Source organism: Cervus canadensis, chromosome X (genome assembly GCF_019320065.1).
Source record: "Cervus canadensis isolate Bull #8, Minnesota chromosome X, ASM1932006v1, whole genome shotgun sequence".
Lineage (NCBI taxonomy): Eukaryota > Metazoa > Chordata > Mammalia > Artiodactyla > Cervidae > Cervus > Cervus canadensis.
This window is the reverse complement of record NC_057419.1, coordinates 79993134-80018595: the sequence shown is the minus strand read 5'-3', so window position 1 is coordinate 80018595 and position 25462 is coordinate 79993134. Positions and strand designations below refer to the sequence as shown.

The following is a 25462-nucleotide window of genomic DNA, read 5'->3' as shown; positions in this document are numbered from 1 at the left end:
AAGATGATGATGTTAAAGTGCTGCACTCAATATGCCAGCAAATTTGGAAAATGCAGCAGTGGCCACAGGGCTGGAAAAGGTCAGTTTTCATTTGAATCCCTAAGAAAGGCAATCCCAAAGAATGCTCAAACTACTCCACAATGTCACTCATCTCACATGGTAGTAAAGTAATGCTCAAAATTCTCCAAGTCTGACTTCAGCAATACATGAACCGTGAACTTCTAGATGTTCAAGCTGGTTTTAGAAAAGGCAGAGGAACAGAGATCAAATTGCCAACATCCGTTGGATCATTAAAAAAGCAAGAGAGTTCCAGAAAAACATTTATTTCTGCTTTATTGACTACGCCAGAGCTTTCAACTGTGTGGATCACAATAAACTGTGGAAAATTCTTCAAGAGCTCAGAATACCAGACCACCTGACCTGCCTCTTGAGAAACCTGTATGCAGGTCAGGAAGCAACAGTTAGAACTGGACGTGGAAGAACAGACTAGTTCAAATAGGAAAAGGAGTATGTCAAGGCTGTATATTGTCACCCTGCTTATTTAACTTGTATGCAGAGTACATCATGAGAAATGCTGGGCTGGATGAAGCACAAGCTGGAATCAAGATTGCCGGGAGAAATATCAATAATGTCAGATATGCAGATGACACCACCCTTATGGCAGAAAGTGAAGAGGAACTAAAAAGCCTCTTTATGAAAGTGAAAGAGGAGACTGAAAAATTTGACATAAAGCTTAACATTCAGAAAACCAAGATCATGGCATCTGGTCCCATCACCTCATGGGAAATAGATGGGGAGACAGTGGAAACAGTGTTAGACTTTATTTTGGGGGGGCTCCAAAATCATGGCAGATGGTGACTGCAGTCATGAAATTAAAAGACACTTACTCCTTGGAAGGAAAGTTATGACCAACCTAGATAGCATATTAAAAAGCAGAGACATTACTTTGCCAACAAAGGTCCGTCTGATCAAGGCTATGGTTTTTCCAGTGATCATGTGTGGATGTGAGAGTTGGACCATGAAGAAAGCTGAGCACTGAAGAATTGATGCCTTTGAACTGTGGTGTTGGAGAAGACTTTTGAGAGTCCCTGGGACTGCAAGGAGATCCAACCAGTCCATCCCAAAGGAGATAAGTCCTGGGTGTTCATTGGAAGGACTGATGCTGAAGCTGAAACTCCAGTACTTTGGCCACCTCAGGCGAAGAGTTGACTCATTGGAAAAGACCCTGATGCTGGGCGGGATTGGGGTAGGAGGAGAAAGGGACGGCAGAGGATGCATGAGATGGCTGGATGGCATCACCGACTAGATGGGTATGAGTTTGAGTAAACAATGCGTGTTGGTGATGGACAGGGAGGCCTGGCGTGCTGCGATTCATGGGATCGCAAAGAGTCGGACACAACTGAGCGACTGAACTGAACTGAATACATCTGTATTTAAAAGAAATTAAATACTAGCAATTGTCTTCCCAATTCTGAAAGTTCCTGATAAGACTAACTGGTCTTTGCTAATACCGCCTATCACTCAGTTCTCTGGAGTTGCTAATTTTGTCATATGGTTATGTAGAATCAATAGAAGAGTTTTTCTTTCTTTCTACTTTTTTCATCAATTCAAAATAGATTATAGATTCAAGTAGAATATATGTTGAGCACTAAGAGTTGAGGGGTTAATTATGTTATTATATTGCAAATTATGTCCATCATGCCAAATCAAAACCTGAAGGAATATTTTCCTGTCCTGTGGGTGGGAAGCATAGTCACAGTCACCCTGATGTTGACCATGATGAGGGTGACTAGTTTACCCTTACTTACTTCAGCCTGATCATGTGTATAAAGGTTTTTATTTATATTTATTAAAGATCAGAGTGGGACATATGGAAAGCTCAGAAAAGACAGACTATCTGGGGGAAAGGTGAGGAAAGGGACAAGAAAAGCAAAGGCATGGAAATAGGAATAAGTATGGTTATTGTAGTGGTAGTAAACAATGGTTATTCAAGGAAGTTGGTTTGGGGAGCAATGAGTGAGACTGTATGGATTGTTTAGGGCCAGATTTTGGTGGGAGCTCCTTAGAAACAAACACACTTTATGTTTGTTTTGATAGTCAATGGAAACCTGTCTTAAGTATTTCAGGCTACACTGTTCTTAGTGACACATGAAAATTATGTTTTTGGAAGAAAAATAGGTAACAGTTATTGAGTACTTTCCCTGTTCCACACAATGTATTAAAAATGATATTTAAGAAGGTAACCTTTGGAGCTGGTTGAACTCGAAGTCTGATCTTAACTCTGGAATTTATTAGGTAAATGACTTTAGGAAAATTACTCATTTTCATGCATTTCCTTGAGTCTTCCTCTGAATAAACTGACGTAATTATATCTACCTCTCAAGTTTGTTGTACCGATCACATAGTTTGGAGAAGGGAGAATCTATTAGGAAGCTATTACAATTATTGGATCTAGGCAAATATGACTTAGAATGGAGAGGGAGGACAAAGTAAAAGTAAAGAAGTAGGACAGGTGACTGACTCTCTCCACTCTCATTCATGTTGCAAGTTCTTTATTTCTGTTCATTTGACATAATCTGGGAAGTATAATTATTATGGTGGGAGCTCCTTAGAAACACAATTTATGTATGTTTTGATAGTCAATGGAAACCACTCTGGGCATTATCAACTATTTGCTCACTTCCCTAGAGCTACAAATAACCGTTTGCTCTCTCTGTTCCCCATTTCCACATCTCCTGCAACATATGATCCAAATTCCCTTTCCATAACCAGTTACAAAGCAAACAAAACAAAAATCATCCACTTTCTTACAGTGTATTTTCAATTTTTTATTTGCAATTTCTTCCTCCATTCTTGAGTTTGCCAGTCAATCAGGCTTCTTGAGAATTCTCACGGAAGCAGGATTCCCTAATTTAACAAAAAGCAAAACTCAAAAAGAAAACCAATCCTGCTGTTTCTGGACTTGTGGAAACCTGATACTTTTCCTAAGCCGCAGCACTCAGTCCTTCAGGGTCCAATTCCTGCCGCCAGCTAACACGAAAACAGTCACTACAAAATAGCAATCTTAAAATGCACAAGGCTTTGAGAACTTGGGCTTTCTTACTAATGTCTGGTTTCAACGTAGAACTTCCTCTTCCAAAGGAGAACTTCCTCTTTCAAAGAAAGCATCTTATTTGTATACATTGCTGAGCTGGAAGGCGCAGAACTTTGAGTCTCCGTGAGGAAAGGTCCTTCATTGCAATCAGATTTAACTCAACGCTCCTTTCTTTTTCTTTCTCTTTTCTTTATTTTCCGGGAGTGAACAGTCAAAAATAAATGTTTCAACAGATCTCGCGGTGCTATTCGAGATTCCCAATTAAAAAAAAAAAAAAAAAAAAGAAATGATGCAAACGAGCCTGTGCCTTCTGGGCTTTGGGGCTGGGATTGCAGCGGTCGAAGCACAGTGAAAGCAGCCAAGGGCGGGGCTCTGGCAAGTTCCCCTTCCACCTTCCCCCACCCTTCTTTTCCAACCTCTGTACTGCCCTTAGCTTGATTCCAGCCTTTGCTGCAGCTGCTCTCCAGCCGTTTGCAGGATTCAAACTACAGAAGCTGTTCCCAAGATGGTGATCCGTGTGTATATTGCATCTTCCTCTGGCTCCATGGCGGTAAGGAAGGTGGGAAGCCCACCTTTGTTATTTTTCTACACATCAGTCTCCTGCTGCCCCAGAACCCTTGAATTGCAGAAGTTAGTCTGGCAGCTTCTCCTTCGGCAGACACAGGCACTTCCCACCCAACCCCCTGTCTTCCCTTTTCTTCTCTTTGTTGCATCGGTTTCATTTTTCCATGGAATTTAGCTTTATTTGCCTTACGACGTTAGGGCCACATTTCTTCTTTGAAGTAAAAAGAAAGCTTCGGAGTTTTGGTAAATGGGAGATGGTGGTATAGGGTTTTTAGGGTTAGGTGAAGAAATCAAGTCACACACTTGTAAGAATGGGACATTTCACATATGTGTTCTTAGTATGGAGTCAAGGGACAAGGGTGCACATCTGTAAGGGATGTAAAACATGGTCTTACTGATGATGATGAAGTGGAGGCCTACTAAGGCACTGTGATTATATTTCACAGAGACCCCTATAATCAAAGAGTTATATTTTGCCAATGTGTAAGAGAGAGTTATTTAACTTCGGCCTAAAGACTCTGTTAGAACTAGGCAGGATGGGAGACATCAGGAACAATGATAATTTTTTTTTTTTAAACAATGTGACAAGGGATGTGTTTTTTCCTTCCATATGTTCCCTTATTTTGACTTTTTCTTTTCTTTCAAAAGATATTACTTCGAATAGTTTCTAAATGCTTCAAATATATTGAGAACTGGAAAGAGAACTAACAAGTGGCTTCTTTTGTTGTCACAGACCCCAGTGACCGCTTCTTCAATTGATAGGACATCCCCCTCTCATTCATGTGCTCTTAATGTAGAATCACAATTTTCAACAGTTGTGGGGAGCAATAGGGTAAACCAGGGGAAAGCTGAGTGTATATGCATGGTAAATAAAAGTGTCTCTTTCACAATTCGCAAAAAGCAGATTTTTTTTTTTTTTTTGCTTTTTGGGCTCAGGATATGGGTTCGGGATGTAGAATGTACAAACCCCCTCTCTCTTCTGAGCTTTAGAGCAGCAGCAACAAAAAAAAAGTCCATATTTTTTGTTTTTATGTATTTTTGTTTTGTTTACCCCCAAGAGGATTTAGAATAGAACTGAAAGTTGTGCGAAATCACAAGAACTTTGAACCTTCAACTTGTCTGGCAACTATATGTGGGTGTATTTAGACAGTTTTGAAATAGAATACTTAAGGTTATATTTTGGAGTAAGTTTAGGTTGAAAACAAAAAGAAAACTTCTTATATTGTCTTTGAACCTCATTTTATGAGCTTCTTGCCTTATTATTTTCCATATATATTAATTGTGATATTTGAAATAATGTTTGAGCTGCTCAGAGTTTCAAGTCCAATACAATAATTGTAAAATTTAGAAGATCAGCTTAATACCTTTAGTTAAATCCCAAATTAGGTTGAACAGATCAGGAAGTTAGTTTTGATGATTTCACTGGATAACATGCAGTTTCAATACTGCTCATTTATTCTTTGCTTTCTTGCTCTTCTACCCCTTCCTAAAAGGCAGATTCAACAAGAAACTCCTTTAAGAATTTCTGTTCAAGTAGAAACAACTGTACCTCTTTCTTTGTTAAGACTTAAGTTTCTTATGGCCTTGAAAATGACTACTGTCTCCTACTATGTCCTTTTCCAGATTCCATTGTTGAAGACTATGCAAATAAGAAGTATTTATGCTTTTTGTGTTTTGTTTCAATTATTTTTCTTATGGATAATTATAGATTTGTCTGTTGTTGCAGTAATTATAGTTCTTGTAAACCTGTTATCAAAAGTCTACTGCATATTGCCAAAATAAATTTTTGTTTTATTATAATCTTATAGTACTTTTAAATAATATTAAAACAGTGTAAAATTAGTAAGCTTCAGAAGAGTTATTTTATAACATAAATGGGGACTCTTCAGTTTGCAATACTAAGGTCTTTCCTTTAAGAATGCTGTGATGTTGTATTTTAACATATGATTTAGAAATTTTGAGGCAAACATCCTAACAGGAACCCAACAATTGCACAAAGTGAGATGCTTCTATAAGTGACTAAGTATAGTTCTCTGAAGAACATTTGAAGGAAAGCTTTTGTTTTTGGATTGTGAAATCTTTGTTTTCTTACTCCTGTTAGTGATTTTAATAAAATTACCAACACTAGATGTTTTATCAAGTAAGGGAGGATCTATGATAATTACAACTTGGTGTGACCTTAACTCAAGAGTACCTAGCCTTCACAGTCCAATTAAAAAAAGGTTTCAAACTTGTATTCAACTCTGCCCCAATTACAGAGGTATAGCCCTTGCTTCTCAAAAGTTTAGAAATGAAAGTGAGTATGTTGGTTTTTATACCATTATAAAATGATATGAAGTTTCTTGATAATAGCCATAATAGTGATAGTAAGTAGGAACACTTAAATGTGTCAGATACTATCTCATTTTTTCTTGGCAATTTCTAGTCTTATGAATTACATCCTACGATTATCTGTGTTTTTAGGGTAAGGAAATATAGGTTCAGAGAGGTTAAACAACTTTCTCAAGATCATACAACTAGTAAGCCACAGAGCTTGAATCTAATACAAGCTGTTTGAATCCAAATGATACATGTTTAAAGAAATACATCCTCCAAGTGATGGGTGACAGCTAGGAGGCATGCAGATATAAATGTGAAGAGAAGGGAGTAAGTCCTGTAAGTGGAATTGCTTGGGCATATACAATCAGGGGGATAGAAAAATGAGGATATAGTATAGAGGAGGGATAGTATGTCTAAAGGTGAATGTCAATAAGTGTGCTAAATTTACTTAAGGCCAGAGATATAGAGAAGATGCACATTTGGAATTGGTCTCGTATAGGAAAAGGATGAAATTCAGGTCTTAATACTGTTTTTCAAATTTTTTAAGTAAAAACCATTTAGCAAGAATTCAACTCCTAAGTTGTTTGCCTATAGGAAGTGATTTCTGCCTGCTCAGAACTGCTTATGCATGTTTTGACTTACTGTAACACAATAGTATATGCCATGTCATGTTTTTTTTTCTTGAAATTTTAATGTCCTATAAATTTGCATTTAATGGAAGAGGAATAGTAAGCACAGAGCTTATAATAAACTTAATGAATTTCAATAACTTATAACAAAAATCAACCTTGGCCTTTGATCAGGATCTCTAGAGTGATAATAACATGGAGAATTATAACTGACTTAGAGTATTCTTCCCATACTTTTCCTCAGGTCCATAATTATCTCCATTTCAGGGTCTCTATGTGTTTTATTTTATTTTATTATTTTTTTTTTGCAGCCCCAGAGGGGCATCTATGCATTCTAGATGTAATTAGTATAGAAATTTTAAGATTGAGTAGATAGATTGTGGTAAATTTCTGAGGGTATTATTTATGAACTAACTTTTGTAAAATGATCTCTTTTGTTTTACTGTTAAAACAACCTAGTTGTAGCTTAGATTGTCTGTATAGTAAATGAATTCTACATAATTTTCCTCTGTGGCATTATTCTGTGTTTGAGTTATAAAAGCTAGTGATTGCCAAAGCATTAGTCACTAGGCAGTATTTTCTTCGTTTGGATAATATGGACATAAAACAACAAGCCACGGTTCTTCATCTGTATGATTCTCAAGTATTCTCAATAATAATTGCATTATGTGAAAGAGTATTTGCTGCTCTTTTTTTCATGGAAAGTCATTTGAAGTATAGCAGTGTGTATATGTCAATCCTAAACTTCCAGTTTACCCCCCACCACACAAACTTCCTCACTGTAACCATAAGTTCATTCTCTAAGTCTGTTTCTATTTTGCAAATAAGTTCATTTGTATCATTTTTTTTAAGATTCCACGTATAAGTGATGATATTTATCTCTCTTTGTCTGACTTACTTCACTTAGTATAATCCCCAAGTCCATCCATATTACTGCAAATGGCATTATTTCATTCTTTTTAATGGCTGAGTAATATTCAATTGTATATATGTACCACATCTTCTTTATCCATTCATCTTTTGATGGATATTTAGGTTGTGTCCATTTCTTGGCTATTGTAAACAGAGCTGCAAAGAACACTGGGGTGCATGTATCCTTTTGAGCTATGGTTTTCTCTGGATATATACCCAAGAGTGGGATTGCTGTATCATATAGTGGCTCTATTTTTAGTTTTTTAAGGAACTGCTGTGCTGTTCTCCATAGTGACTGTATCAATTTACATTCCCACCACCAGTGTAGGAGGGTTCCCTTCTCTCCACAGCTTCTCCAACATTTATTATTTGTAGACTTTTTAATGATGGCCATTCTGACAGGTGTGAGGTGATACCTCACTGTAGTTTTGATTTGCATTTCTCTAATAGTGATTTGAGTATCTTTTCATGTGACTCTTGGCCATCTGTATGTCTTCTTTGGAGAAATGTCTCTTTAGGTCTTCTGCCCACTTTTGATTGTGTTGTTTGTTTTTTTTCGATACTGAGCTGCATGAACTGTTTGTAAATTTTGGAGACTAATCCCTTGTCAGTTGCATTGTTTGCAAATATTTTCTACCATTCCGAAGGTTGTCTTTTCATTTTGTTTGTGGTTTACTTTGCTGTGAAAATCTTAATTAGGTCCCATCTGTTTATTTTTGTTTTTATTTCTATTACTCTGAAAGATAGATCAAAAATTGATCTTGCTGTGATTTGTCAGAGTGTTCTGCCTATGTTTTCCTCTAAGAATTTTATAGTATCTAGTCTTATATTTGGGTCTTTAATTCATTTTGAGTTTACTTTTGTTTATGGTATTAAAGAATGTTCTCATTTCATTTTTCTAACATGTAACTGTTCAGTTTTCCTAGCACTATTTATTGAAGAAACCATCTTTTATCCATTTTATAGTCTTGTCTTCTTTGTCATAGAAACATTGGACATAGGTTCATGAGTTTATTTCTGGGCTTTCTATTTTGTTCCATTGATGTACATTTCTGTTTTGTGCCATTACCATACTGTTCTGATGACTGTAGCTTTCTAGTATAACCTAAAGTTAGGAAACCTGATTCTCCAGTTCTGTTGTCTTTTTCAAGATTTTTTTTTTTTTTTTTAGTTTTGGATCTTCTGTCTCTTCATACAAGTTTTAAGATTGTCTGTTCTAGCTCTGTGAAAAATGTCATTCATACTTTGATAGGGATTGCATTGAATCTGTAGATCACTTTGGGTAGTATAGTCATTTTGAAAATATGATCCTTCCAGTACAAAAACATGATATATCTTTCCATCTTTCTGTGTAGTCTTCAATTTCTTTCATCTTATAGTTTTCAGAGAACAGGTCTTTTGTCTCCTTAGGTAAGTGTCAGTTCAGTTCAGTCACTCAGTTGTATTAGTATATTCCTGGTATATTATTTTTTTGATGCAATGGTAAATAGGATTGTTTGCTTAATTTATTTTTCTGATCTTTCATTGTTAGTGTATAGAAATGCAACACATTTCTGTGTATTTTGTATCCTGCAACTTTACTGAATTCATTCATGAGCTCTAGTAGTTTTCTGGTAGCATCTTTAGGATTTTCTACATATAGTATCATGTCATATGCAAGCAGTGACAGCTTTATTTCTGCTTTTCCAATTTGGATTCCTTTTATTTCTTTTTCTTCTCTGGTAACCATGGGTAGGACTTCCAAAACTCTGTTGAATAAATATGACAAGAGTGGGCATCCTTGTCTTGTTCTTGATCTTAGAGGAAATGCTTTCAACTTTCCACTATTGAGTATGATGGTAGCTGTGGATTTGTCATATATGGCCACTGCTCTTTGTATTTATAAATAGAACATTAATTTGAAATATGCTGTGGTCTTTGTCATAGCTGCCAAGGTTTGTTTAAATGCTGTGTAAAGATATTCATAAGCTATTTGGAAGAGCAAAATTAGAAATTTCATGACATGGCCATTTGGACATGCTTTTTGGATACCCTGAACCATGGGAAATGGCAGCTCTCATGAGGCAAATGCAGGAACAGTCTAAAGATCGGCACCTTTAGATTGATGTCCTATATTTAGTGGCTGATTTCCTTAACATCACAGCAGCAATGGCAAAACCTTTGGAATAATTTTGTCCAATTTAAAGAGGCTTGGGAAACACACTTACCAATGATCATGACTCTTGGATTCTTGAAATTCAAATGGTAGTAGGAAAGAATGCATTGCAGAAGTTTAGTAAAAATTTCATAATATGGTAGGAGAAAAGGATAAAATAAATTTATTTTTAGCTCAAATACTATTCTGTCAAGGAAAGGGCTTTGATTAATAAACCTTAAGGTCGACCCTCCCCCCAGTGGCTCAGTGGTAAAGAATCCACCTGCAATGCAGGAGATGCAGGAGACATGGGTTTAATCCCTGGGTCAGGAGAGATACCCTGGAGGAGGGCATGGTAGCTCACTCCAGTATTCTTGCCTGAAAAATCCTATGGACAGAGGAGCTTGGAAGGCTACAGTCCATGAGGTCTCTAAGAGTCAGACAGGACTAAAGTGACTGAGCACAGCATGGCACCCCCTGGGTTGTGCTGGAAAAGAAAAATAAATTGAAACCCCAGACATAATCAAGTCAAATGTTCTAATTTTCTGTAGTTAATCTTTAAATTGTTTTCCAAGATATATATTGTGCTGTGAAGCATATATTTTACAGGAATATTTTCTGCGTTAGGTGAATTATCAAGGATAAATGTGTTTCATTTCTTACTGATAAAATTAAACAGAATCTGTTGATGACTATATGACCATCTGTTTGCTTTCAGTTCTGTTGTACTTTGCAGCCTACCAGGAAGCCTTCTAAACCCAGTATTTAATTACTTCCTTCAATGCAGACCAAGATTAAACAAACATACATTTAGAAAGAGGACACAGCTCATTTATGATGACTATTTTTATTAGTATGAGAGCAAAGCTGACTTTTCACACTTGGCCAATAGAGAAGAATTCTAAGCAAAGGGATTGTTTTCTGGCTCAGTCCTTCACATTTTAGCTTTGTTGGTTTGTTGGAAGTGTTTCCCATTGCCAGAACATCAGGCAAAAGTTAAGTATAAGTTTAAAAATATCACCACAAATTTATAAACTGTATGTTTAAGAGTATTCAGTAGTGCTGCTAGATTTTTGTTTCATTACTTTTCATTAACCTGGCTAATCAGGATTTGAGTCTAGTAATAGTAAAGCCTAACATTTATTTATGCATTGTGTATGTCAGGTACAGTGCCCAGTGTTTTACATACTTCATTTCAATTAGTTTAATCCTTGTGATAATATTGTGAGGTAAATACTAGTATTAGATCTATTTCATGTGATTGATGGGGATATTTCTAAGACCCAGAAACTAGGTACATTGGTCAAGATCAAAGAGTTACAAATGGTAGAACTAGGATTAGAACTCAGGTTGTTCTGACTAAACACTCCTAAACACTGTGTTATTTGTACTCTCTCTTGCTGGATAGATACTGAACAGAAATTATGTCAAAGTACATTAAAATCTTGTCATGTGATTGGGAACATATAACTGCCATTTAATAACCATAAGATGCCTGAAAAGTAGGAAAAAGACCAGATGATGCCTAACTAGGCAAATGTGTCATCTATAATCTGCGTATGAGAGTTAGGTGCGAGTGGGGAAGATAGGTTAGTAGCAACATTTTCATATATAATTTAGTTCTTTTTTTTTTTCTTGAATAAAATTGCTTAACTAAGGACATTTTTTAAATAGCATTTGTGACATGTATTGAACTTTTATGAGTTTTGATTCTTTTTAATATAATTAAAATGTGGCTTGTAATGATTCTATAAATCTAAATTCATCAAGAAAGCAGTACTTCTGTGACTTGTAAACTCTGGTTCTGAACTCTAGTCTTTGAGTTCTGTCCCTTTGGCTTAGTCTTTTCTGGAGATGAGACCCTGTCACAGAGTTGGAGTACAGCCAAACATTTTTGCTGAGGGGATTTCCAGCAGTGACTCAAGACAAAAAGAACTTCACCTTTTTAAAACCAGAGAATAGTCTTAGTTGAGCTACAACATGAGGAAATTTTGTTTATTTCACTACCACTCAGCCAATTGTTTCACCATAAGTGCAGCATATTTCTCAACACTGAAATTATAACAGTATATATATATATTGAATAGTGGCTTTATTATTTGAGAAATCATTCTATCCAGTGTGATTTAGAAGGAAGATGAGCATAGACAAGTACTTAATATGTTACAAATATGATAACACATCTCATTTTTAATTTTAATTTCTCATGTAAATAATTTATCAGCTTTAGTTGATAATAGTAAGAACTATCACTCATTTGGCACTTAAAATATGCCAGGCATAGTGGTAAGAACTTTAGATGCATTGTGTCATTTAATTCTTATGACGATTCAGTGGAATCAGTACTCCCATTATGCTCATGTTTTTCTTCCCTTTTCCCCTTTTTTTTATTGAGATAGAGTTGATTTACAATATTATAAATATCGGGTATACAACTAGTGATTCACATTTTTTAAAGGTTGTGCTCCATTTATATTTAATGCAAAATATTGTATATATTCCTTGTGCTGTACAATATATACTTGTAGCTTATATATTTTATACATAGTAGTAGTTGGTACCTCTTAATTCTCTCTTATTATGACATTTTTAAGAAGAGGAAACAGACTTAGAGAGCTAACAATGTTAGAGAAGTAGCAAACACCCTTCAGATCTGTCTGATTCCAGAGCTCACAATTTTAATGCTTATGTTATTCTGCCTAATGATTTGTTATTTATTAATTATCCAGTATGAATGTAGCTCTGAAACTAGTTTAAAAGTCATTGTAAAAATGCTTTTCTTCTGAACTTGGAAAATCACGAAAAATACTTCTTAATTAATTGGTCTATAGCAGTACCAAGAATAATTCTAGTTGCCTGTTACATCATGTTAACAACTTAGAATTCTTTAGAGTGGAAATTTAAAGTCATAAAAGCTTATTTGTGTATGATTACTTAGAATGCAGAACATGTACTTTTATCCCAATATAAGAAAATTAACTTGTGTGAGACAGTCTAACTAAAAGTAGATTAAAACATATTGTTTTGGGGAAAGAATTTTAAGCTTTTAGCTAGAGAATGTAGTTTTAGGGTGAGGTATGCCTGATGCCTGGGTAATTTGATTAGGTCACTAAAGCTTCCTTTGCTTCTCATCACCCTCACAAGTGGAATATAAATAACATAAAATTAAGAGTATTATGGAAGAAAACGTCTGCAAGTAATTGTCATTGGAAATCTGTTACTAAATATTGTGTAATCTGATCTCACACTTTCAGAATCTTAAGCGTAATTGGTCTTGCTCATCAACTAAATATTTTGAACTCAAAAAGCTGTGGTTGTGGTGAAACTGTTTCAATGAGTTTCTGCTTAAATTTTTAGAAATAAAGGTCTTGAATTTAAATATTCTGAGCAATATTGAGAGAACACTCGGGATGGTGGTGGTGATATAGCAAATTGGTCAGGCAACGAGACAAATATCTGGTGAGTTTTAAAGGGAATGGGATGGGGAGGGAGGTGGGGGGGTGGGATACACATGTAAATCCATGGCTGATTCATGTCAATGTATGGCAAAAACCACTGCAATACTGTAAAGTAATTAGCCTCCAACTAATAAAAATAAAGGAAAAAAAATTAAAGTGGAACAATGAAAAAAAAAAGCGGGGGGGGGGATATGTAGGAAGTGTGGCAAAATCCATAATATGGCTGATTCTATACCAGACTTTGGAATTTATGTGATTTAAAAAAAAAAAGTTGTTGGAAGGAAAATCTAAAAATATTATAGCAGAATGTGACTAAACATTTTTTGTCCAGTTGCATTAGGACTTACTATTACATTCTGAAGTTGAAATTGAAGAATAATTTTGGTTTGGTATGTGTTTGTATCCCTTTTATTTTATGGTTATGATCAGTCTCTGTGTGGGGTCTTAAGAGAGGAGTATGTATATATCTCCCTTGATATTTAGTCTGACTCTACCAAAAAGATGACCTTAGAACTAAAGCTATACATTCCAGGGAATCCTTACACTACCCAAATATCAGGGTCTGTGTAAGGGAAGTCCCATTAGTCATATAGCATGTATATAATTTTAAAATTCAGTGACTCTAGATTTCATGAAAAGTTGATGCTTTGAAATACAAAACATCTAGCACAATATTATCTAAATAATTTATGTCTGGATACTTAAGTAGAGTAACTATAAATCAATATCTAATTACTTTTTGAAAATCATTTGCTACAGAGATATATTTTATTTTTTCATTGTATAAAGTAGTGGGATAGAGGACTATTGGAATTGTACTTTCAGGCTAATATATAGATCTAGAGATACAGTGCATAAACATCTTATTTCTTGGAATATATAGAGAACATCTAAAATGGGCTAATGCTACAACAATTAGATACCATATTGTGCAACAGGTCATGTTAAGAGATTCTGGGGGAAGAAAAGTGCAAAACCTGAACTTTTGGGTTGTCCACATATTTCTCCAATAAACAATTATAAGGAAAAGTACACAATCTCCTAATGAGTGAGATAGTGTGTTAGTCACCAAGTCATTTCTGACTTTTTGTGACCCCATGGACTGTAGTCCAACAGCCTCCTCTGTCCATGGAATTCTGCAGGCAAGAATACTGGAGTGCATAGTCATTCCATTCTCCAGGGGATCTTCCCAACCCAGGGATTGAACCCGGGTCTCCTGCATTGCAGGTAGATTCTTTACTGTCTGTGACACCAGGGAAGTCCAATGAGTGAGATAATTATGACCTAATTCCATACCCACATTTGCAAAAAGTACCACCTTTTAATGTCCTTATACGACTTCATGAAAATATTTGAAGTTGGAATGGTAGACGTTAATTTATATGTCTGTGTTGTTTTAATAAAAATGTATAGCAATTTTCATTTCATATGATTAGTCATGAGCTTTTATTGTATGTAAAAGCATATAATAATAAAGACAGATGCTTGTTGTTGTATATAATAGCATTAAACTTAAAAAAAAAAAAACATTTTCCCAAACTATATAGAGATTGTATCTACCATAGTAATTGTTTTAAAGTCACGTGAGCCAAAATAAGTGAGGCAGTCTGGAGATGTCGATTTCTGAGACTACATAATATGGTCTGCAAATAAGGAGTTGTATGTGATGTGAGGGCTCAAAGGCAGAAGTCCTTGCCCGAAAGTTGGCATGCTATCTCACAGGAATCAACATTCTACTTCCCAACAAATGTCCCAAAATACTTTGTCTACCCTTTCTAGTGATCCTGTCTTGATCTTCTTGAATAACTATTCTGAAAACAACAATAGTTTATTAGCTCAATTCAAGCTTTATTCAATTTTCCTGTCGTTACATTAGAGAAGGGTGTGGGAAGTAGATCTTAGGTATAGTTTGCACTTTCTTCTTATATTTGAATGTTTTTTCACATGCATGATTTTCATGATTATTATACAGTTCTGTTTAAAGCCAGATGTAGCAGTGATGAAAAGTTAAAGATTTGTGGTAGAACTGCCTATCAGTTACCTTGGGATACTGGAACAAATCATGCTAAGCCCCCTTTTCATTATCTGAAAAATACTTTTTAGAGTTCTTAATAATCCCTTCACTTTGGGATCCTGGCCTTGATCTTTTGTGTAAACAATCATGTCTTACAAAAATCTGAGGTGTATTTATATGTATTTATAAAACCCCAATCATCTTATATTTGCTTTCCCTTCCTGTTCTCCTTGGTCCTTTTTTTTTTTCTTTCTAAAGGGTTATAGGACTTCCAGCAGTATGGTTTAATGTTTGGTTCAGGGTTCTATGTATCAATGTCCTGTATTTAGGTAGGGTTTAGTTCATGCCAACTGCTATGTTAAATTTGATAAGGATCGTCTCTTGAGCCAGACTGCCTAGGGAGGGGGCTATCCAGTGTTTGCCATTGGTCAAGCTTATAGCAGAAAGGCTCAATGCTGAAATGATCAATATTTCTCTTTTGCTTCCACCAACTCATTAGATAAAGATAATTTTAGCTCCTCCCTCCCCCTTCCAACATATTTTTAACTCTTCCCACCACAAACATTTGAACCCCATCAAAAATGGTTGCACCAATTACCAAAATTAATAAGCATCAAAATCCAGTTGGGCCTTGTTGTTCTTGTGGATAAATTTTCTCTTAGTACCAGATTGGTCTTAAAATCGCATTATGGGGAATTCCCTGGTTTCCCAGTGGTTAGGACTTCACGCTTCTACCACAGGGTGCATGGGTTTGGTCCCTGGTCAGGGAACAAGGATCCTGCAGGCCATATGTCATATAAAAAATAGTATTATGACTTTCAAATTTTTGTAACAATGCTTTAGTGTACTAAAACAACTATATCTTGATAGAAAGGGCATAATAAAAGTTAACTTATTTTTTTTTTTTGACTGATATCACTTGTTATTAAGAAACCTGGAGTAGAACACTGAAAATTCCTTCTTCATTGTGGAAATAAATGGCTTTCAGTCTTTCCCATTTTTCTCAGCATCAAACATACTAAAAATAAAATATTAAAAGCATCTGCGTAGAAGGGATCATAAGAAGTCATCCAGTCCATACACGTAAGGACTGCCTGTGAATTGTCCCAGAAGGATCATAATCAATTTTCCCTTAGTAAAGTCTCCAAAGAAGGAATATATAACTTCCCTTGATAAAATGTTATTCCTTGTTGTCCTAGACTTTGGGACTAAGATTGTGGAAATCTGGGTAACTGATGGTTATTTTTTACCTCTTTTTGTGCAGTGAAGAGAAAGATTAGTTTCTTGAAGTCATGGAAGCAAAAAAAGAAAAGCTCTGTGCAATACATAGAGATCCACTTGTTATCAATTCAACACATATTTCCTGAATACCTACTGATAAAACATTCAGCTCTGTGAGGGAAAAGGTGTTTGTTCTGAAAGAATTTATAGCCTGCCTTGTTTTGGAAAGCTTAAAATAGGTCTAGTGGCTTTTCTTCCCCCTCTTCTCTTCAGTCCCTCTTTTTTAGGAAGCCCTCTGGGCATTGTTCATGCCTATAGATTAGTACACACTTAAGATCATGCTATAAAAGAATATTTCCATATATTGGTTATTTTGTGAGACTTGTGATTTATTGAATTTATGCTAAACTCTAAACAGCCTCAGAGTAAAACATTTCATGAAAAAATAAACTTATTAAGGTGAGTAATTCCTAAAGTCCAAGTATTGGACATTGTTCATTTATAAAAGTTTATGGTGTTACTAATGAAAAAATATGGCATGGCTAATGTAAGACAGTTGCTCATAGTAGACTCTTATAATCCTTGGTATTTCTGTGAGGTTAGTTGTAAATTTTTTCATTTCTAATTTTATTAGTTTGTGTCATCTCCTTTTTTTTTCTTTGATGAATCTGGCTAAAGGTTTATCAATTTTGTTTATCTTTCCAAAGAACTAGCTTTTAGTTCCATTGATCTTTGCAACTGTTTTCTTTGTCTCTATTTCATTTATTTCTGCTCTGATCTTTATGATTTCTTTCCTTCTACTAACTTTAGGTTTCATTTGTTCTTCTTTCTCTAGTTGTTTTAGGTGTAAGTTAGGTTGTTTATCTGAGGTTTCTCTTGTTTATTCTTTTTTTAAAATTAATTTATTTTTTATAATTGCTTTACAATATTGTTTTGGTTTCTGCCATACATCAAGATGAATCAGCCATAGGTATACATATGGCCCCTCCCTCTTGGACCTCCCATTCACTGCCCACCCCATCCCACTCCTCTGGTTTGTTACAGAGCCCTGGTTTGAGTTCCCTGAGTCATACAGAAAGTTCCCATTGGCTATCTATTTTACATATGGTAGTGTATATGTTTCCATGTTACTCTCTGAATTTGTCCCACCCTCTCCTTCCTCCTCCACCCCCATGACTATAAGTCTGTTCTCTATGTCTATGGCTCCAGTGCTGGCCTACAAATAGGTTCATCAGTACCATTTATCTAGATTCCACATATACACTTAAATATATGATATTTGTTTTCCTCTTTCTGACTTACTTCACTCTGTATAATAGGCTCTAGGTTCATCCACTTTGTTAGAACTGACTCAAATATGTTCCCTTTTATGGCTGAGGGTTGTATATTCCATTGTATATATGTACTGCAGCATCTTTACCCATTCATCTGTTGATAGACATCTAAGTTGCTTCATGTCCTAACTATTGTAAATAGTGCTGCAGTGAACATTGGGATACATGTGACTTTTTCAGTTTTGGTTTCCTCAAGGTATATGCCTAGTAGGGGGACTGCTGGGTTATTTGGTAGTTTTACTCTTAGTTTTTTATCGAATCTCCATTCTGTCTTCTATAGTAGCTATATCAGTTCACATTCCCACCAACAATGAAAGAGGTTCCCATTTCTCCACACCCTCTAGCATTTATTTTTTTGTTGATTTTTTTCTTGATGGCCATTCTGACCAGTGTGTGCTGATATTTTATGGTAGTTTTCATTTGCATTTATTTAATAATGAGTGATTTGAGCATCTTTTCATGTGTTTATTAACCATCTCTACATCTTCTTAGATCTTTTGCCCACTTTTTGATTGGGTTCTTTGTTTTTCTGGCATTGAGTTGTAAGAGTGGCTTTTATATTTTGGAAATAAATCCTTTGTCAGTTGTTGCATTTGCTCTTATTTTCTCACATTCTGAGATTTGTCTTTTTCACCTTGTTTATACTTTCCTTTGCTGTACAAGAGCTTTTAAGTTTAATTAGGTCCAATTTGTTTATTTTTCTTTTTTTTTCTTTTTTTTTAAATTTTTTTATTAGTTGGAGGCTAATTACTTCACAACATTTCAGTGGGTTTTGTCATACATTGATATGAATCAGCCATAGATTTACACTTATTCCCCATTATTATTTTTGTCTTTATTTCCATTATTCTCAGAGGTGGGTCATAAAGAATCTTGCTGTGATTTATGTCATACACTGTTCTGCCTTTGTTTTCCTCTACCAGTTTTATAGTTTTTGGTCTTACATTTAGGTCTTTGATCCATTTTGAGTTTGTCTTTGTGTATACCGTTAGGAAGTGTTCTAATTTCATTCTTTTGCACATAGCTGTCCAGTTTTCCCAGTGCCACTTACTGAAGAGACTGTCTTTCCCTTATTGTATATTCTTGCCTCCTTTGTCATATAGGTGCCCATAGGTGTGTGGATAGAAATCTCTGGGCTTTCTATCTTGTTCCATTTGTCTATATTTCTGTTTTTGTGCCAGTACTGTACTGTCTTGATAATTGTAGCTTTGTAGTATAGTCTGAAGTCAAGAAGGTGGATTCCTCCAGCTTCATTCTTCCTTTTCAAGATTGTTTGGGTATTTGGGGTCTTTTGTGTTTCCATTCGAATTGTGAATTTTTTTGTTCTACTTCTGTGAAAAATGACATTGGTTATTTGAAAGGCATTGCACTGAATCTGTAGTTTATATTTGGTAGTAGTCATTTTCACAATATTAATTCTTCCAACCCAGAAACATGGATTATCTCTCTATCTGTTTATGTTGTCTTTGATTTCTTTCATAAGCGTCTTATAGTTTTCTGTATACAACTCTTTTGTCTCCTTAGGTAGGTTTATTCCTAGGTATTTTATTCTTTTTGTTGCAATGGCATTGATTCCTTAATTTCTCTTTCTGATTTCTTTTGTTAGTATGTAAGAATGCAAGTGATTTCTGTGTATTTATTTTGTATCCTGTGACTTTACTAAATTCACTCACTAGCTCTAGTAATTCTCTGATAGTATCATTAGGGTTTTCTATGTATTGTTTCATGTCATCTGCAAACAAGTGAGAGTTTTATTTCTTCTTTTCCAATCTAGAATCCTTTCATTACTTTTTCTTCTCTGATTGCCATAGCTAGCCCCTCCAAAACTATGTTGAATAATAGTAGGAAGAGTGGGTGCTTTTATATTATTCCTGATTTTAAGGGAATGCTTTCACTTTTTCACCATTGAGAAAAATGTTTGCTCCGGGTTTTATATAGGGCCTTTATTATGTTGAGGTAGGTTCCTTCTGTGCCAGTTTTTTGAGGAGTTTTCATCATAAATGGGTGCTGAATTTTGTCAAAAGCTTTTTCTGCATCTGTTGAGATGATCATATGGTTTTTATCTTTCAATTTGTTAATACGGTGTATCACATTCAGTCATGTCCGACTCTTTGAGACCCCATGGACTGCAGCACGCCAGGCTTCCCTGTCCATCACCAATTCCCAGAGTCTACTCAAACTCATGTCCATCACGTCAGTGATGTCATCTAACCATCTCATCCTCTGTCATCCCCTTCTCCTTCTGCCTTCAATCTTTCCCAGTATCAGGGTCTTTTCCAATGAGTTGGTTCTTCACACCAGGTGGCCAAAGTATTGGAGTTTCAGTTTCAGCATCAGTCGTTCCAATGAATATTCAGAATTGATTTCCTTTAGGATTGACTGGTTGAATTTTCTTGCAATCTGAGGGACCCTCACGAGTCTTCTCCAATACCACAGTTCAAAACCATCAATTCTTCGGCACTCAGCTTTCTTTATAGTCCAACTCTCACATCCATATATGACTACTGGAAAAATCATAGCTTTGACTAGAAGGACCTTTGTTGGTAAAGTAATGTCTCTGCTTTTTAATATGCTGTCTAGGTTGGTCATAGCTTTTCTTCCAAGGAAACATTGATTGATTGTGTATATTGCAGAATCCTTTTATCCCAGGAATAAGCTTGACTTGATCATGATATATGGTCTTCTTAATGTGCTGTTTAATTTTGTTGGCTAGAATTTTGTTGAGGATTATTGTATATGTGTTCATCAGAGATATTGGCTTGTAATTTTCCTTTTTGTGTGATGTCTTTGGTTTTGGTATCAGGGTGACAGTGGCCTTGTAGAGTGAGTTTGGAAGTGTTTCTTCATCTGCAATTTAAAAAAATAGTTTCAGAAGAATATGCATTAGCTCTTCTCTAAATGATAGAATTCAGCTGTGAAGCCATCTGGCTCTGGGCTTTTGTATTTGGGAGATTTTTTTTATTACAATTCTTATTCCATTGCTTGTATTTGGCTTATTTGTGATTTCTGTTTCTTCCTAGTTCAGTTTTGGAAGGTTGAATTTTTCTAGGAATCTGTCCATTTCTTCCAGGTTGTCCATTTTGCATTTAGTTGCTTATGATAGTCTTTTATGATTCTTTGTATTTCTGCATTGTCTGTTGTAACCACTCCATTTTCATTTCTTTCTTTCTTTTTTTGTTCATTTGATTCTTCTTTCATTTTTTTCTTGATGAGTCTGGCTAATGGTTTGTCAATTTTATCTTCTCAAAGAATCAGCTTTTAGTTTTATTAATGTTTACTATTGTTTCCTTCATTTCTTTTTCATTTATTACTGATCTGATCTTCATGATTTCTTTCTTCCTACTAACTTTGGATTTTTGTTGTTATTGTTGTTGTTCTTTTTCCAGTTGCTTTAAATGTAAAGGCAGGTTTTCTATTCTATGTTTTTCTTGTTTCTTGAAGTAGGATTGTCTTGCTATGAATGTCCCTCTTAGAACTGCTTTGCTGCATCCTAAAGGTTTTGGGTCATCGTGTTTTTGTTGTCACTTGTTTCTAGGAATGTTTTCCAATTCCTTTTTATTTCTTCAGTATCCTGTTCATTATTTAGAAACATATTGTTTAATCTCCATGTGACTGCTTTTAAAAGTTTTTTTTTTTTTTCCCCCCCTGTAATTGATACCTAGTCACAGCATCATGGTCAGAAAAGATACTTGAGATGATTTCAATTTTCTTACATTTACTGAGGCTTAATTTGTGGCCCAGAATGTGGTCTGTCTTGGAGAATGTTCCATGTACACTTGAGAAGAAAGTGCATTCATCTGCATTTGGATGGAATGTCATGAAGATATCAATTAGATTCATCTGCTCTAATGTGTCATTTTAGGCTTATGTTTTCTTATTAATTTTGTTTTGATGATCTGTCCATTGGTGCAAGTGAGGTGTTAAAATCCCCTAATATTATTGTGTTGCTGTCAATTTTCCCTTTTTTTCTGTTAATTTTTGCTTTATGTATTGAGGTGCTTGCATGTAGGATGCATAAATAATTACAATTGTTATATCCTCTTCTTGGATCTCTTGATCATTGTGTACCATCTGTCTTTATTTCTTACAATATTCTTTATTGTAAGATCTACATTGCCTGATATGAGAATTTCCACTCTGGCTTCTTTTTGACTTCCATTTGGATGGAATGTCTTTTTCCATCCTTTTACTTTCAGTCTGTATGTGTCTCTAGGTCTAAAGTGGGTCTCTTGTACACAGCATATATATGAGTCTTGTTTTTGTATCCATTCAACCAGTCTGTGTCTTTTGCTAAGAGTGTGTAATCCATTTACATTTAATGTAATTGTGTGTGTGTGTGTGTGTGTGTGTGTGTGTGTGTGTGTGTGTGTGTGTGTATATGAAGGCAATGGCAACCCACTCCAGTACTCTTGCCTGGAAAATCCCATGGACGGAGGAGCCTGGCAGGCTGCAATCCATGGGGTCACAAAGAGTTGGACACGACTGAGTGACTTCACTTTCACTTTTCACTTTCATGCATTGGAGAAGGGGATGGCAACCCACTCCAGTGTTCTTGCCTGGAGAATACCAGGGACGGTGGAGCCTGGTGGGCTGCCGTCTATGGGGCCACACAGACTTGGACACGACTGAAGCGACTTAGCAGCAGTAGCAGCAGCATCTATATCTATATCTATATCTATATCTATATCTTCATATCGGCATCTTCTTAATTGTTTTGGTTTTGTTTTTTAGGTCTTTTCCTTCTCTTGTCCCATTCATGTTTCCTGCAAAGCTCATTTGTTGGTGCTAAATACTCATTTAATTTTTTCTTGTCTGTAAAGCTCTTGATTTCTCCATGCGATTTTTGAATAGGATCCTTGCCGAGTAATCTTGGTTGTAGATTTTCCCCTTTCAGTACGTTAAATATATCCTGCCATTCCCTACTGGCCTGCAGAGTTTCTGCTGAAAGATCAGCTGTTAAGCGTATGGAGTTTCCCCTGTATGTTATTTGTTGTTTTTCCCTTGCTGCATTTGATATTCTCTCCTTGTATTTAATCTTTTTAGTTTTATTAGCATGTGTCTCAGCATGTTTCTCCTTAGGTTTATCCTGTATGGGATGCTCTGTGCTTCTTGGACTTGATTGACTCTTTCCTTTCCTATGTTGGGGAAATTTTCAAATATAATCTCTTCAAAAATTTTCTCAGACCCTTTCTTTTTCTCTTATTCTTCTGGGCCCTCTATAATTCAAATATTGGTGTGTTTAGTATTGTTTCAGAGATCTCTGAGACTATCTTCAATTCTTTTCATTCATTTTCCTTTATTCACTCTTCAGCAATTATTTCCACCATTCTATCTTCCAGCTCACTTATCTGTTCTTCTGCATCAGTTTTTCTGCTGTTGATTCCTTCTAGAGTGTTTTTAACTTTTAGTAATTGTTTTGTCTATTTGTTTATTCTTTCTTTTTTCTAGATTCTTGTGAAATGTCTTAATTGATTCTTATATTTCCTCCATTTTATTTTCAAAGTTTTGGATCATTTTTTACTATCATTATTCAGAGTTATTTTTCACATAGTTTGCCTATTTCCTCTTCTTCATAAGATCTTGTGAATTTCTACCTTGTTTAATTTTTCTTTTGTGTAATATTTGTTTAATATTTCTCTGTCTTTTCATTTTTTTCCAACTAAGTGTGTTTGAGATCTTTTTCTTCTAGGCTTTATGGTTATATGGCTTCATTCTTTCAGTTTCTGCTCTCAGTGGGTAAAGTTGGTCCAGTGGTTTATGTAGGCTTCTTGTTGGGAGTGATTTGTGCCTGCATTCTGGTGGGAGGAGGCAAGTTTTTTTTTTTTTTTTCTCTCTGTTGGGCAGGATTCTGTCAGGTGGTTGGTTTTGGGGTGTTTGTTAGTATACTGTCTGCTGATGATTAGGTTTATGTTTTTGTTTTGCTTGTTGTTTGGGTGAGGTGTCCTGCACTGGATGCTGCTGGCAGTTGGTGATACCAGGTCTTGTATATAGGTGGAGACCTTTGTGGGAGTTCTCACTAATTAATACTCCCTGAGGTTAGAAGTTCTCTGGCAGTCTAGGGTCCTGAACTCAGTGCTCCCACTCCAAAGGTTCAGGTCATATCTCTCTCTGGGGACTGAGATTCCATAAATTGTTTGTTATAGAATTAAAGTCAATGAAACAGACACGCAACACACATAAACAAAATAACAAGAAGCAAAAGATGAACCGAAGCAAATGGTAAATTTAAAATCTAGTACTAACAAAAACAGTGGAATACACTAGCACACATGCTGTGCTGTGCTTAGTTTCTCAGTTGTGTCTGATACTTTATGACCCCATGGTGTGTAGCCTGCCAGGCTTCTTTGTCCATGGAGATTCTTCAGGCCAGAATACTGGAATGGGTAGCCTTTCCCTTCTCCAGGGGATCTTCCCAAACCAGGGATCAAACTGAGGTCTCCCACATTGTAGGCAGATTCTTTACCTTCTGAGCCTCCAGGGAAGCCCAAGAATACAGGAGTGGGTAACCTATCCCTTCTCCAGGATCTTTCCTGACCTAGGAATTGAACCGGGGTCTCCTGCATTGCAGGCGGATTCTGCGCCAGCTGACACAGACATACACACACACAAACAAAACCATAACATTCCAAAGAAAAGAAAGTACAAGAATGTGACTTGAGAAGCAAAGGAAAGCAAACATTTTATCAACCAATGAAAAACAGAACTAACTAAAATGCAAACCAGGAAACAAAACAAAAGCAGAATGCCAACTGGGGAATTAAGCAAAGAAAACAAACTAATATTTTGAAAAACAGAAATAAAAGTAAGAAAATAAAAGTAAAAGAATTTAGAAAAGCAATGTTAAATAGAAGTGTATAGAAAGATTTATATATATTAAAGAATAACTATAGCAGGAAAAGAATAACAAGAAAAACAAACAAACAAACAAACAAACAAACAAACAAAAAAAGAAAAAACCCCACAGAACTGCAAAAGGCCAACATAGAGGTAGCAGTAAATAAAGGAAGTAAAAAGCTTGGTTAAAAAAGTAAAGTTCCAAAAGATTAAATAGTTAATAGTAATAATGAAATCAATAGCCTCAGCAACAGAGGAAAAGAAAAATAATAATAATAACGCAGAACCAAGTACAGAAAAATTCAAAAAAGAATGATAATATATGTTTTTCTTAGATTTCAGCTGTCAACATCGTGTCCCTCATTGTGAGTCACAGTCCACCTTTGCCTCCCTAGGATGCTCTCCAATACTGGGCTGGTCTCTTGACCTGCTATGGGGACAGATCAGACTCTAATCTGACCCTTCCCCTGCATATTGTTGCCTCCAATGTCCACAGCTGCCAGAGCTAGTGAGTTATCTTTTGTGGGAGCTCTCATGTCCTTTTATATATTCCATAGACACAGAGTCTGCCTAGTTTCTCGTGTGGATTTAACCTGTAGCTTGTACAACTGATGGGAAGGTTTTGGTTCTTCTTCCTCAGCTACACTGCCCCTGGGGTTCAATTGTGGTTTTATTTCCACCTCTGAATGTGGGTCATCCACAGGAGTTTGCTCTTGAGGCTGCCCTGGAAGACTTGGTCTGCCCCGATGAGGACTGGGTGTGGAGGTGGTGCAGCTGCTTAGATCACAGAGACCCTCACAATACCAGATATGCAGGAGATATGGTGCGCTTGGGGTTTTTTCCCTAGCCTCTGGCAACTCTTGCCCAGTGAAGATTGAGCGTGGAAGTGGTGCACTTGCTTCTATTGCAGGGACCCTGGGTGGCACCAAGTGTGTAGGGATGCTGGCTG

General features: G+C 35.9%; 1 protein-coding gene across 2 annotated transcripts in view; it reads left to right on the top strand.

Moving 5' to 3' along the window:
* The first annotated feature begins 3237 nt into the window (after positions 1-3237).
* The window catches only part of SH3BGRL (SH3 domain binding glutamate rich protein like), an 84077-nt gene continuing 61852 nt past the window's right edge, over positions 3238-25462 (top strand). Inside the window, exon 1 of one of the 2 annotated variants that reach the window (XM_043458667.1) lies at positions 3238-3653. In XM_043458667.1, the coding sequence (XP_043314602.1) occupies positions 3600-3653 (54 nt within the window). In that variant the 5' untranslated portion in view covers positions 3238-3599. The remainder of the gene's footprint in view (positions 3654-25462) is intronic. The other variant, XM_043458669.1, reaches the window with a different exon arrangement.